This window comes from Coffea arabica, chromosome 10c (genome assembly GCF_036785885.1).
Source record: "Coffea arabica cultivar ET-39 chromosome 10c, Coffea Arabica ET-39 HiFi, whole genome shotgun sequence".
NCBI classification, from domain to species: Eukaryota; Viridiplantae; Streptophyta; class Magnoliopsida; order Gentianales; family Rubiaceae; genus Coffea; species Coffea arabica.
The window spans coordinates 41,552,316-41,567,584 of record NC_092329.1 but is presented as its reverse complement, the minus strand read 5'-3'; the positions used below and the strand labels follow the sequence as shown (position 1 = coordinate 41,567,584).

General features: G+C 35.3%; 1 protein-coding gene across 1 annotated transcript; it reads right to left on the bottom strand.

Moving 5' to 3' along the window:
* Positions 1-3,139: 3,139 nt before the first annotated feature.
* LOC113713854 (putative 1-phosphatidylinositol-3-phosphate 5-kinase FAB1D) lies at positions 3,140-14,652 on the bottom strand. Its single transcript, XM_027237663.2, has 13 exons — positions 14,361-14,652; positions 13,273-13,384; positions 13,136-13,169; positions 12,345-13,052; positions 11,737-11,881; positions 11,316-11,657; positions 7,435-8,262; positions 6,728-7,062; positions 6,196-6,322; positions 5,950-6,105; positions 4,176-5,567; positions 3,821-4,084; positions 3,140-3,676 (listed from the first exon to the last, which is right to left on the bottom strand). The coding sequence occupies exons 2-13, from the start codon at positions 13,331-13,333 to the stop codon at positions 3,251-3,253; spliced, it is 4,818 nt and encodes a 1,605-aa protein (XP_027093464.2). The 5' UTR covers positions 13,334-13,384; positions 14,361-14,652; the 3' UTR covers positions 3,140-3,250.
* Positions 14,653-15,269: the final 617 nt, after the last annotated feature.

The window sequence follows — 15,269 nt, the reverse complement described above, 5'->3', positions numbered from 1 at the left end:
CCTCTCCTCCTCTCTCCCAGTTCCTCAAAAATCCATCATCTATCTTTGCTTCTGACAAGAGGGAACAGCCATGAACATTATTTGGGTATGTGACATTACCATTTCTCTTTATTTCTTCTTTTTTTTTTTGTCAAAAAAAAAAATTTCTGTTTATTCTTGTGATGTGTATTGCTGAGCTATATAAAGTCCTGTTTTCTTCGTTGTAGGAGTTTGGCACTCATTGCCAGAGTCATCTAAATATTCACATTGGATTTCTTTCCACGAGGATTAACTAATGGTTGAGGTAATCCAATTTATGTTCATCTTTCTTGTACGTATTTTGACTAAAATTCATTGTTTAGTAAGAAATAAAGAACGTGAAATTTTTTTTGAAGTTTTGCAATTTTCATGGGAATTAGATGTCAACAACTTAGAAACTCGACCTGCTTTTGTCTCCTCCTCTCTGTCATGGTCAATTTCGCACACAATTTAAAAAATTAAAATTCACCAAGAGACTTTTACTTCACAACATCAAATATGCATGTTTATTGCTTCTCCGGAAATTGTACAGAATGACCTTTTTTTTTTAATCTTTTTGCTAAATCAAATGCAATAATTAGGAGTTTGAAAACTCTCTGCATCTATGTCATCATCCATGTCATAACTCACTAATATGTGATCTTGAAACCAAATTCAAAGAATTTCAATTGAAACATTAATATTTTGGGTAAACTTGACCTTCAAAAACCTTTACTTTGTGGAGTGACTAAGTTTAATCCAATCTTAAATAGTAAGGGCAGCCACGGTTTAGGTTTGAACTATAATCGGATTGGAATAGGTCAAATGGTTTGTTGAACTAGAACGGGAATCAGATTTTAGAAAGTGGAATCAAAATCATAACCGTGACTAAAGATTTAGATTTAGAATCACCAAAATTTTGAACCAAAACCGGACTAGTAGTTTACAACCCATTCAGACCGTCTAAGAAAACATTTGTTATCTAAACTTATTTGACTAATTTAGAATTTAATATCAATAGTTAGCATCTAATAATAGGAGCTTCAATCCTAATCCAACAACCCATTGTCTCATTCCATTAGTAAGTCTATACTTTATGACTAATCTAAATTCTAGACAATCTAATCTTATTAACAATGAGATATTTTTAATAAAATTTGCATTATTTTTTCTTTTTCCTTGCACACGATAAAGCAACAAAGTGTTTCTTTTTTTTTTTTTTTTATATTCATTGTCATATTTTCTTAGAATCAATTTTATAACAATAAGTATTTAAACTTAACTAAAAGGGTTGTACCATGATCAAAAGAAACCAAAACCGGAACCACAGGTTCAAGAATTGTAGCTATAACTATCTTTATAAGAATCAGATTAGATTTCACCTTTAAAAAACATCAGAACCATCAGATTTTAAATTAAAACTAACAGTTCTAGAATCGTGGCCATGTTTACCAACTAGTAGTAAGTTTAAATTGAGATTTTCAAGTACTGATTCAACCAATTTTAGCTTTCTTCATGTTTTTCCAGTGAAATACACCATTAGTTTGAAGTTATTTTTTTTAAAAAAAATAAAGATCTCAAATGACTCACTTAGATAGGGATCAATACAACATGCTACAATGAATTAAAACTCTAACCAGTGCTTGGTGGGACAGTTACCATCCTTGGGCCTCAGCCTTTGACCAGCTCTCGTTAGGTAACCTATTTCATTGGCGAATTAATTTCATCTTCAATGCTGACCAGCACACCAAGGCCTCATTGACGAAGCTATTGTGCTATCGCGCCTTTCAGGCACGTTCCTATTGTTGGATAGTCAGCACCACAATAAAATGCGATTCGGCTTAGATATCCCATTTTGGTTTGAAACAACAATTGAAACCGCTACGCATTTGTTCATCAAGTACCAAAATCATCCTCAAGCTTTTCCACATCTCTAGAACCTTTTAACAATTGTTATCAGTTAATTCACATATCAAAATATCTGAATACCGAAATCAAAATGCATAATTTCTTGTAAACCTGCCAGCACAAACAATAATGGGAAGCTGAAAAAGTCCCAAAAAAGGGGATAATTTCAGTAATCTTCCCTGAAGTTTCTAGCAATTTCACTAAGCTCCCTAAAAGTTTTAAAAATTATACTTACCTCCCCTAATTTGACACTTTTAATAACCAAACCTAAAAACAGGGTCAAAATTTTAATGAATACCCTAAAATGCCCCTATTTAATAAACTTTAATTTATTCTTCTAAACAATTGTATAGTAATTTAGTACAATTACAAAGGAATGAGTATCAAATTTTTTATGCCCATATTTGTTATTTGATAGTCAATTACAACGATATATCTCATTAAGATATGTTACTTTTAATTGCGCTTTATTGGAGATAGAAATTCTTTTAAGATGGAGAAGAAAGTGTCACCATAATTTTTTTTTTATGTTTGTGGATTAGTTGAGTGATGGAACCACCAAAATTTAGTAGTGATTTTGGATCTTTTAATTTTCAGTTATTGTTAATTTGGCTAGAAAAAAAATACATAAACAATCAAAAACTACAAAAGAATTAGACAATATTCAAAGTTATCAAAACAATATTACTAGTTCGACATTTTATCATGATGGAGCCCTAGGAACTAATAGTAATATGATTTTGCTAGCAAAATATAAGAGTAATGGATAAGAAGGGAAATAGAAAAAATATAAATATAAAACCCATCCTAAATATAAGCGCAAAGTGACAAATGAAAGAATTTCATTAGAATGTTAAACCTGGTATTGCCATTTTAAGTGAACAAGGGAAGTAAGTTGTCATTTTACACGAACAAGATAGGTGGATATAATTTTTGAAACATCAAGATTGCCAAGTGAAATTGTCGGAAACCTAAAGGGAGGTTTCTGAAATTATCCTCCAAAAAAAGGTGCAAAAGCTAACATATTGAAATTGCACTTTTCCAATCAAACAAAAAGCTCTTTTCTTGCCCGTTCAATAGGACTTGTGGCACCAAGAGCAGGTTGGGACAAGTAATATTAGTGATTAATTCGGATTAATACTAGACCCATTCAGACCACCACAGACCTTTTACAATTACTCTAACAATCTTGCAAAAATTTTGCATGCAACCACTATAAGGCTGATCTGTAATATTGAGAGAATCCCCAAAATTTGCAGAAAAAATTGCAGGGGATTATATTTACTGAGATGGTAAAGTATGTACAACGTCTGTTAAGTATAAAAGAATGATTCAACTCCAAAAATTACGAAACATTACCATTTTCTTTCCCCTCTTGAGATTTACCATGAGAAGAACCATCTTGTTCGCCTTGCTGTTCAAAGTGGCAGATCTTATCATTGTTCTCCCCTAGCTCCTGAGAATTTGAGTGCAAACAATCATCATCATCTCCCATCCCACAAAGTCTGCAAGGATTTGAGGATCTCTGAGAGCACCAATGGTCAGGAACACTGAGGAAATGCGTATCGATAAACTTTCTGAATCGCTTTTTGTACTCTTTGGGAGAGATGATAGTTGGCTGCTGGTTCTTGGGTACAAGGGATGACTTGACCCAATTCTCAAGTTGTTTGTCCCAGGTGTACTGCCTCAGATAATCAATGATCCCACACACCAATTCACGCTTCTGAGCATCCACTCCCACTAGCAAAGAATAATCCATAACATTGATAGACTGAAAGGAAAAAACAAAGACAAGCAATCAGCAGCTAAACACTGCATCATGCATGACACCTGGGCAGTTGAAAGAGTAAAATAATCTGACATACAGGTCAGCATGTAGTAGCATAGATTACCGGAACAAATTATACAAACTCACCTGGAGGAAATTAGTGTCATTCCAGACAGCCCGTTGCAGAATTCGCTTTGATTTCCTACTAACATAGAGAGGAGAAACATTCATGTCATTAACAAAATTTTGGTCCAAAAGAACATCATCAGCATTTCCTGTTGAATTAAATCGAGCATGCAAGGCGCCTTTAAGATCGTATTGGCGTTTGATATTTCGACCAAAAGAAAGGTTCTCCATCACCATTAGATCATGTCTTGTCTCTTTCCCATTTTTTGTTTGTCTAATGGTTACCTGCATCACAAAAAAATTCATTATGACATTAGAGAAAAGAAAAACTTCACCTCATTTTGCTGGCTATACAAGATGATGTAAACAGACCAACCTGGTAAATGCCAAGAATTTTTGCAAGGCAGGTCTGGTTCCCAAGTTCATAGCATTCATTCATATACTCGAAGTAATTTGAAGCAAACTTCAAGAAAGCTTCAAACTCAGTCCTCTTAATTTCTTTTATGATGAACCTATCATCTAGAGTTTTAGCAAAGAAAGATTTACTCTTCCCACCTTTGGCATCCCAGTTCCTGCAACGACTTAGGGAAGCAATATAATCAATTTCAGATGGACAACATCGATTTCGCAGATGGCGAAATTGGCTGGAATATAAGCATATCACAGAGTATTTTCGCTTTCCCGGAACTTTCCCAATGCCCAAAGAGACTTCTGGACGAACAGCTGCCAAAGACACCACAGAGTCCAATAAATCCAGACTATCAAAGCTTGAGAAGTGTGACTCTTCTGAAGAATAAATTCCATCTGCATCCAAATAACCAGTTGAAGACCAATGAGGGGAGGCAAGAGAAAATATTCGTGTCAGGCTCTGTGAATTATCATTCGACATCATCATCCCTTTTCCTTTCCTGAAATCCTCATCAAGTTCCTGACTCACAATAGGTAGGTCCTTCAACAAGGCTAGAGCACAAGCAATTATGCTTGAAAATTCATCTTCATAATCTGACACAACATAGTCATCCAAACCAAGAGGAATTTGAAGTTTCGACCCCTCATCATTTATCAGTTTATAACCTGTAGTGTCTTGAGCAAAGCTAGATACAGAATCAAATTTTGGGAAGTAACCTCTCCAGAGATCATTCATGTATTCATGTTGAATTTCTCTAAATGGAGCCCACATCCAGCCCTTTTCATTTTCTGTGTTAAAAGACGACCTAAAATGAGATCTTACAGTCTGACAATTGTTTGAATCAAGAACAGAACCCTCAACATCAGCCGTAATTGGTACTACTTTATCTTCTTGCACTTGAACAAACTTTGGGATATTGTCTTGTAGATTGTCATCACCATCATGAGAGCCATCAAAAATATCTGGCTTATTTAAAGAATCATGAAGTGCTCCATTTCCAATAGTTCCTTGAACTAGTCCCTCAATAGGAACTTCCTTCTGAAAAGAGTTTGCTTCTTCAGATGTAACAAGCTTGATTTCAAGACTAGGGATGATGTTGGAAACATTTTCAGGATCCTCTATAGTTATGTCTAGGCCATCAGCTTTAGCTTGAGAAGTTTCCGTGCAAATTTGTTTTGCTACTCTGCTGTCAATGGTTTTACTCCCTGCCACAGAAAGTTCAGATGATAGCAGATAATTGAGACGCCTATCCCAGATGCGGGATCCAAGCAGTAGCTCCAATCGTAGTTTGTTTAACCTCAAAAACTTGTAAATAGCTCCATCCCCATTCCCATTCTTCAGAACATTCCGAATGTCATCCTGATTTCAGATTAAGCAGTCCACGAAAAAAAAGAAAAAGAACATACGTATTAGTTACCTAAAATCTGGAGAATAAAGCTAAGCAAAATGGAACAATACAAAAAGGGTAAGCATTCCAAAAATCACAAACAAATAGAAAATTTAAAACGAGAGTTAATATATAAACATGCAGTTGTGATAAGATAGTTTATATATAATCATTTCGAGACTTAATAAAGAGTACATTCACGAGTGCTTAGTTACTTTTTAACCAAATTCCAATCACTTCAGCAATAAAATCAGATAACTAATAGATACATTGGCACTTGAAGCAAATTCAGAGCTGCATGATTTTGTTAGGTACTGACTACCAAATTGTGTAGTACTCTAAACATAACCGCACCTCAAATTGGGATCTTTCCTCCTTCAACATGTCCTCGATATCAGAGAAATCTTTAATTGTTGCCTGAAGATTTAGAGTCATGCCTAAATAGCGGGATCCTATCTCCTTCAAAGATTTTTCTATCTCCAGGAACAACGAAATTCCTTTCTCGTACACCTTTCAAGACAGACATAATTTAAGTTAGCAGAAACTGATCAAAATATATGTGCCATTGCTGAAATCACTGGTACACTTAAAAATACTTACATCCTCAAACTCTTCCTTCAGAACCTCTCCTCTAACTGAATTACCAAACTCCAGCTTCTCAGGTGTCAGAGACACTGAATAAGTAGCAACTTTTGAGTATTTGAACATTGCAACCAGAGGGCCCAATCTGCATTTGACCAATAATGACACATTATTTTCTTTTATCTGAATTCAAGTTTTGATGAAAACACAACCCAATGCAACATATCTAGGATTTTTGTGATTGGCAATATCAGTACCATTTATAATAAGCGTTTGCAGCTGAAAGAAAAGTTAAAACATTTTATGCTGTCCCCTCAACAGCCCCAGCTTACAAGGGGCCAAGACAAAACAGAGAAACACAAGAAAAGAAATCTCCAGGCCAGCCCAAAGATTTAATAAAAGGAAACAAATAAATCCACACAAATCAAGAATAAATAAAACACAACTTCCTATGCATTTCTGTATGCCTACTTATGTTTAATGTTTTTGCCAAAAGCATGACAAGGAGCAATAAACGAATCACTACTTTATAAGCTGCAAGTGAGTATACCCAAAGAAGAAGAGATAATCCTGGTGTAAAGAATGCCCACAACTAGATTTTCTTCTAAATGAGGAGGGATTTGAAAAGCTCAGCTCCAGAAACTTTCCAAATGATAAACCACGAGCAGCAGTTGATATCAAGACTCTTTTCGTGGATTTTGAGCTTCCATTATGGGATACACATTTACCACAGCAACTCCACATCCAAAGTTTCCCGTCACTTTGACCGGGCAAAATCTTATCTGTAGGAAGACGTCTTACGTGAATTGTGAGTTGCTTATTATGATGCGCATAGTAATAAAAATGGGCTTCTGGTAGTTGACCACAAGTCTTGCACTGCAGCCTCTGTAAAAGCCAACAATTTCTGTTGAGCATAAAAAATAAAGCTAACTTCTGTTTTTTTAACTTTTTAACTGAACATAATTTGTACTCAAAACTGTACAGTACAGAAAGTACATCTTTATTCAGAAAGTTCAACAATTATCCTTGCAGCTTTGAGAAAGAAACAATTACCCTACCAACATGCCACCAAATACCTAATTACCATGAAAAAATTAGATGCTCTAAACAAAACATGGTAGCAAATGTCCTCTCTACCAAGTCCCATTACCACCACTATGCCAGAGTGCATCATGCAGCCATGCAAAAACTAATAAAATGTGAACAAAGCAACAAATAAAAGCTTTCAAAGGACAAGATGTGGGCAAAATGTAAAACCTGATTGAGTAAATTTTCGTGCAAAAACTTTCCAAGCGGAACATCAAAATTCCTGTAGAACTTGATATGCGAAAAATGACTATGCTCACACATGGTCCCTCTTGAAGAATTTCGGCTAGACATCAAAACCAAGATACTCTCAGAATCCAAAACAGCTTTGATGTCATCCTTACTAGGGATATGTTCTTCATAATCTCCACTACTCATTTGTGTTTCAAAAGGCATTGGTAGAGGATGTGACTGTGGACGATCATGTCCTTTCCCATCATCAGCAGCAATCTTAATTTCTGTATCACAGTGATCAATGGTCTTCTGTGAGATAGGAATCTGAACATCAATTTGCCCCTGATCATCAGATGTCCTCCCATCAAAGCCGAAGTATGTAGACATAGAATGACTTGAACTAGAGATAAGAGGAAAATTATCCCCCATAACTTTTTTCAAAGAAGCTGAGAGAGATGAAAGCCCCGAAAGAATGAGCGGATTATGTGACTCAAATGAAAATGACAAATTAGCTTCGGGCTCCGAATTCAAATATTGGGTAACTTCTTCACCAAACTCATCAGAAATGGGAATTGTTGATGATGCACCAGAATCAATAACAGGATCACCATTGCAGGAAGTTGGATCACTAGCTCCATGGGGTGATAATTCTTGATTGGTTAGTGCAAGGTTCACTACTTCACTAATAGGAATAGACGAGAACATTGCCCTCTGATCTAAAAGGAAGTACGTCTCCAAGATAAAATGATATGCCATGACAACTGCACAGCGGACCACACATTTGATTCTCTTCAGTTGATCACTGTCGGCTCCCATCAACAAAATCTGTCCCATATTTCAAATACAAGTTAAGATATTTCAATATACTGCACTGCATCACTCTGAAGACTTTTGATGCTCAATTACAATTAATTCTAGTAACATGATGGCAACACCAAGCAAATTAACCAAAATGCTGGTTTTCAATTGAGGCATGACCATTTAGTTGCTAGGGTGAAGCTAAAATTTCCATCAGAAATGGGACACAAACGTAGTACTTAATATTGGCCCTAAACAATTAAGAAATTATTAATTCCAAAGACCAAATGACATGTATAATACACTACCACTAATCACAGCTTCCTTCCCAACAGGAAATCATAATTTTGCAGATAATGACAGAAATGTACAATATGTAACATCAAGGTTCACTTTCACATGTATAGAAATGTCATCATTCAAGTAAACAAATCAGAAGGGACAAAATGGAATTATAAAGACATCTTAAAGTTGGGAAAGTAGTTGATAAAGTAGACAAAAAAAAGGCACCACAAATCTCCCTTCCAACGAGAGAATGTGAAAGACACATAAATGTTCTTTATCTACTTCAAAACATTATGCAGGAAAACCGAGGCATAACATTCAAGGTGCAACAAAATATATACTGCAGCTGAGCTGTTTTAACTCAAGGCCCATAGCAAATTACAAGTCCAAGCCCAGAAGTAGTTTACTGTTCTATCTGGCTACTTCAAGCTTTGTTGGCACATGAACTTGCAAGACCTAAGGATTATTCTAGTCAAACCTCAAGCTATGCTCTTTCTATTTAATAGCCCAAGATGATGTAACCCAGGATATTAATTCATGGACCAAGTTATATCAACTCATTGGCATATACTAACTACATCTCCTTTATAAAGGAGCTTCAAGTCACTAAGGAATGAGATTTTTAGCAGAAAGAGGTTTTAGCTTTAAGATACTCTTTGATACTATTGCTTCAAAGGAGAGATCACTGGCTGCTATGAGATGTGATTCCAAAGATCCCTCAAATCCCATTGCTGAAAATCAACTTCAAAATCAGTTATCACTACAATTTATCCCATCCCTGAAAACTTAGAAATTAGATCTCAGCTTTATATTCTAGATAAACTTCTGCATCAAATTTACTAGGTCAGGAACACAGAACTTAAGGTTGCCAAAATAGTGAAAGGTAAGCTCATCTAAAACTAGCAATCATATATCATTATGTCAAGTTTTTGGAAAGCATAAACACAGCACATCTTCTTAAATAAAAAGTTCTTCAAAAAACCCAAAATTACATAAAAATTGAATTATTCAATAATTATCTACTACATGTACTGTATTTAGCATCTTAACTTATCATTTGTTTGACAACAAGAAAATTCATAATACAAGTGTTAGCAGAAGTGAATCCTGTATTCCTGTTCCCTTTCACAAGAGGCATTTTGCATAAAAATGCCATACCCCTTGAACAACCCCCCCACCCCCCCAAAAAAAAAATTCTCTGATATCAACCATGATTGCTCCAAAGAATGGAAAGCTTACATATTCAAGTACTCCTTATGCATCAGTTGCATAATAAAAACTTATTTAAGAGCTTCTATGCTACTAGTTAGCATGTTACATGCACATCTACTGATTTCAAATCAAAATTGAACTTCTGCATCAAATTTTTTCAATCTACTGGCCAAATTATTATCTTAACTAGTGACAAACAAGTGAAAACATAACAGGTATCTATGCAATCTAATGGAAGCCTCTAGATCTAGCCAAAAGAATAAAAAATAAGTTTATATAATAATGATTAAGCATTGCACGATCTGATTTGTCTTTTGACCACAAGGCAGATGCACACAGCAACCAAGATGAGTGCAGAATGTACTTTGGGTCAAACAATGAACAGCAGAAATAGATGCAGTGCTAACTCTGAAATTGATCGACAATATCAGCGTCTCTGTGTCAGAAATAATTTCTAGTTTTAATGTTTCCAAATCAATCATTCATGAGAAAGAATATATCCTTTAGAAAATTTAACTGAGGAAAATAGAGGGACAGTTAGATATCTATCTATATCTACTTCTAAAGACATTATTTAGTGGACTTTAGAAGTTTCCCTACCTTCAAAAAAATAAATACAAAGTTAAGCCAAAGCACTCAACTAACCAATGACTTTCTTCACAACAAGAATCCAGGCCAAAATTTAACTCAAGGAAAGAGTATCAAAATTTTGGAATTCCTGAGTTCTGGATTTTCTAAAATCTTTATCAATTGATGTGCACTTTAAGGTAAAAACCCTATTTTACTTTTCAAAAGGTTTGTTCTGCTCACAAAGCACTGAGGGGTATCAGCCTTGAACACAAAGAAAGAGAAGCCAATTAATTGTTAACATATAATACTCCAAAGTTTCTCATACGCTTCTCAACAGTTCTTCCACCCCATGGAGAACTTTTGGGTTCCTAGGATCCAAAAGGTGCATCTAAGACCACTGTCCCATATGAGAGTCATCTTTCTTCTAGTACAGGCAAAAATTTTTGGAAACAAAACATAGACAGTGAAATTTGTAAACATTTCAATTTACTTTTGGGCAATGACAAGTGGATTTGCACCATTAGTATTTCTCATGGCCATCCAGCACTAAGCAAACAGTTGACTTAACCATGTCAATGCGTATCGCTATATATCCAATCATTCTAAAATATCTTGTTTGAACAAAAACCATTCTAACTTCAATTTTCAAGACTATGTTCTCCTAGTATTGCAATTCCTCTCATATCATAATTTTTGGCAGTAAAATGAAGACTTAGATAACCAGGCATTTTGTGTGGCATGTGGTCGAATATGCCCATATGCAGAAAAAGAAAGCTTCAAAAACAGCACGGAAAGTTTTGATGACATCTTTGAAAGAGAATTTGTTAATATCCAATCTTTGGGGTTGTGGAACTCGTCATCCAAAAAACTCAGAAGCAATGCTTCTATCCATCAGTTCTTTTTATGTACTTCAGCAATGTAACAAGAAGGAAAGGTACTTTTAACAATGACAGGCCTTTGATGAAGAGTTCTAGGACCATGAAGGTATAGCAAAAAACTCATCAGGTTCTCACCGTGCATCCAAGACGAGTTGGGCATCCCTCTAGAAACATCAATGTTTTGCTTGGTTTCTTGCCAGTTTCGGCAATAACAGCGTGTTCTTCCACGAACTTTTCAAAATGAAAAGAATCACACTGCCTAAGCTTCTGGCCAACCAGAGAATCTGGAGACAAGATGGGTGAACCTGTGCAACGAGCAACTCTCTCCAGACGATGAAGCTTCATATCAAGGACCAGCGTCATTCCTTTTGCCAAGATGGACTCTTGTATATCACGAGAAACAGTTTTCTCTACCAACACCACATTTGGTTGGTACATGTCTATCACATCAATGATGGCTCTCATACTATCCTTCTCCTGATGTTGGGAGCATAATTTTAAATATTATTAACTGCCAATAACCAGAAACTTTTGAACATAGAAAACTCAATCATACCTGCTGCATTGACTCAAATGATGATAGTCCATTTGATGAAAGTCCAAGGGCACCCTGAATCAACATCAATCTAGGAATGGTGTACTTTGTGGGCATGTGTTTGTGCGCAGCGTGCTTTTTAAAGACCAGCCCTTTAATCATTCGGCTATAAAGGCAAACAATTCAGTTACAAACTTGAAGTTTGTCAATACTGAGTATAGCAGTCATTCAGAGTAGCACATGAAACTAAGATATACAAATACAAGTAGGCCTCAGAATCAGCTGGTCTTTCAGTACAAACACGAACAAGTAGCTTTAGATTTGGATGTGTGTAATTTGACAAGAATTTAAATTTTTAGAATGCCTCAGAGCCTGACACAGATTTTTCAAGATGCTTCAGCAACAAATGAAGATAAACAACAAAACAGAAAACAAAAGATGCCTGCTTGTTCTGCATTATTCTCTGGGATTTCCAACACAGCAAGTACTTTCAGATTTTGTTGAGTTGGAAGAAGAAATGTGCACATTAAAGTGAATCAGAAAAAGTACACAAAATAGAACTGATCAATTACACCCTGAAAAAGTTAAAACTAAAACCAATGGAAAGAAAATAGTTGATGCCTTATCACCTTTGACATGGAAAACCACTGGAGATACATTTGATTTTTACATATCCATCAGGATCCATTGCTTTTCCTTCTGCAGCATCTGGCTTCACAAATTTAGCAGCCTCCCATGACAAAAGAGTAATGATATCTACCCAACTATTTCCATCTTTTGCAGAAGAGACAACACCAACAGATTTAAGTAGTTGATCAACAAGGGCCTTAAACTTCCCATTCATCACCTCTTCCATCGCTTTTCGCTTTACCTCTTTGAATTTGTGGGCCCCACTTCTTTCATCTCCAAAGCTGCTTAAAGAGCTCGGGCTACCCCAATTTATACCATCAACAGATTCATCATCATCCTCATCATAATTGATCACACTACCCTCAATATCATCAATATAATCCTCAGGCTCTGGGGGTAGCCAAAACTGGGCATCCATCTCATCATTACCTGGTAAGCTTGCACTTCCCTCATCAATCACTGAACCAAATCTTTCCAAATTATGATGACTGGCTTCCTTATCATGAAGAGTTCCTGCATTTTCTATGTCTCTGTTAATCCAAGTATCATTTACAACATTTATTCCCTGGAGGTCATTTTTCACAGAAGTACTGAGTCTTTGAACTCCATTAGTCTGAAATTCTGAGCTATGATCATTTAATTGGTTCTTTGCACTGCAAAGAGAATCTTCTTGACTGCTATCCGTGCTACATTCCTCCAAATAAACCCTAATAACAATGATGACAATGTAAGAAGAAGCAAATTAGTTGAAATTCTGTTAGTCTCATTCAAAATTCAACTTTTTGCTTACCTTCCATCTGAGTTTGCATCAATTGAAAAATCACCTGCATGACAACCATTATAAGAATCAGCACAAGAATGTGCAAACAGGAGGAAGAGGAACCAGAAGATACCAAAGAAGAAAAAACAAATGATGTAAGACATTACTGCAACTCGATAGACCACTTTCACTGCTTCTCAAGGAAGCACTTGTACTTATTGATGGCATTGAAGCAGGGATTTGATTTCTCTGTCTTCTCAAAACTTCATTGATTGCTACCTGATCCACAAAAATGAGAAAATTTGCACATGATCTTGGGGCCAACCAATTTCTGTATTGCCACTAAGAACAATCAACGTAACAATTCAGGATGAAAAGGTGATATATTTAAACAATCAACATTAGCAAATTATCAGAATTTTCAAATATCAGTGAAAACCCTGTAATATTGATCTCAAGAAAACCAACAAAATCCAAGAAACAGCATAGCACATCAAAAATTCACCCGTAGCCACACCCAACCCTTACCCCCACCCTGTCTCCTGCCCCAACCCACAACAAACCTCCTAGTTTCCATCCAAACAAATAAGTACATAAAGAAACCAAATAAACACTAATTAAAATCTAACTGAAAATGCAAAATTCCTCAGACTGGTCCAGATCAAACAAAAGCCTGACCACATTAACACTCAAAGAACAGCATTCAATTCATTAAAAACTCAAGTATTCAGATTCCTAGAGCGGAAAATAACGGGGAAAAAAAGCTATTCAGATTCCCAAAAACCCCAACTATTTGAACTGACCATCCACAACATTAAAATCTCAGCCAAAAAAAAATACTTCAAAATTTAGTCTTTACAATAACTGCACCCAAACAAGAGAATTGGGAGTCGAAACGCATTCTTTAATGCTCAAATCCGACGAATCTTGAACCACAAAATGAAGTCAACAGCAAATACAAGTCAAAAGAAAAGAAGGAAAACCTCTATACCCGAAAGAAATAATTTATATGCGGTTTGATCTGCTGTGATAAGTTAACAAAATCTCTGACTATATATTCCATGTTCAACAAGGCTAAGAAAAGCAATCTAGTAAGCAAGAATCAAGGAAGATAACAGAAACCTAAATTTTTAAATAGTTAACTTGCCATTTTAGGCTTCAATAAAATCAATCAGTAGAAGACATCCCAGAGAAAATATAGGAAACAAGAAAAGGAAAGCAGAAAAAATAAATAAAGCCTTGACAAATAACTTACTATTAAAGCGATCAAATTAAAGCGTAAATGGTGGCCCCTAAATCAAATCCCTCTTCCCAAGGGTATCAAAATCTTGAAATTTGAAACTAATTCTGGTAACCCTTTACATTAATATACAAGAATTGAGTCGAGAAACAGAGAAAAAAGAAATAACAGATGATGATGAGGAGAATAAGCGGAGAAATGAAGAGAACTTAAGGAAGAGTGAAGGAAGAAGAAAATGCAGGAGGATGAAGCACACTTTGTGTCCCAAAGTGGGGTCCACTGTTCTTGTTACATAAAATTTGGAGTTGGGGCAGAAAATTTCAATTTTGATTTTTAAATAGTCAACATTTTTAGTTTTGGACGGTTAAAAAAGTCAAATTTGAGTGAGATAAGGAAGAAACAATAAAAGTGAAATTAGACAAGTAAGTATTCCTTCAATTGAAAGAGAGAGAGAGAGAGAGAGAGACTAGTAGTGTTCCTAATGATATAATAAGTTTGTTTGGACAGGTGATTATTTCTTCAAATATATTTACTTACGTCATCATTATAATTTTCAATACACATTTTTATCTTTTTAATTACTTTTTTATCTCACATACATCATATCACAAAAAGTACTACAGTAAATATATCTCAAATAACTTACAATGTCTGAAGAAATTACTTTTTTTGCATTCGGCTAGTCTCAATTAGGAAAACAAATAGTGGTTTGACTTATGCCCACCTCTGATTTGTCACTATCTTGGTTATTAGGTAAGTGAGTCAGTTCACGTAATTTAACATTTTATATGCTGTAAATGTGAAAACATATTAAACCCGATCTCATAAAGAACCCGACATAGAGACGGGATCAATGAATCACTCGTTGAATCGGTGAGTATTAATTTAATATTTATAAATATAAAATAGTAATTTTAATAAACA

Bases quoted from the DNA above. Each gene is read 5' to 3' on its own strand.
- LOC113713854 (XM_027237663.2), bottom strand. From the start codon at position 13,333: ATGCCATCAATAAGTACAAGTGCTTCCTTGAGAAGCAGTGAAAGTGGT. The intron at 7,063-7,434 runs GTTTTACATTTT...TGGCTTTTACAG, and splicing joins ACGAAAATTTACTCAATCAG to AGGCTGCAGTGCAAGACTTG. The intron at 6,106-6,195 runs GTAAGTATTTTT...CTGTCTTGAAAG, and splicing joins TGAAGGAAGAGTTTGAGGAT to GTGTACGAGAAAGGAATTTC.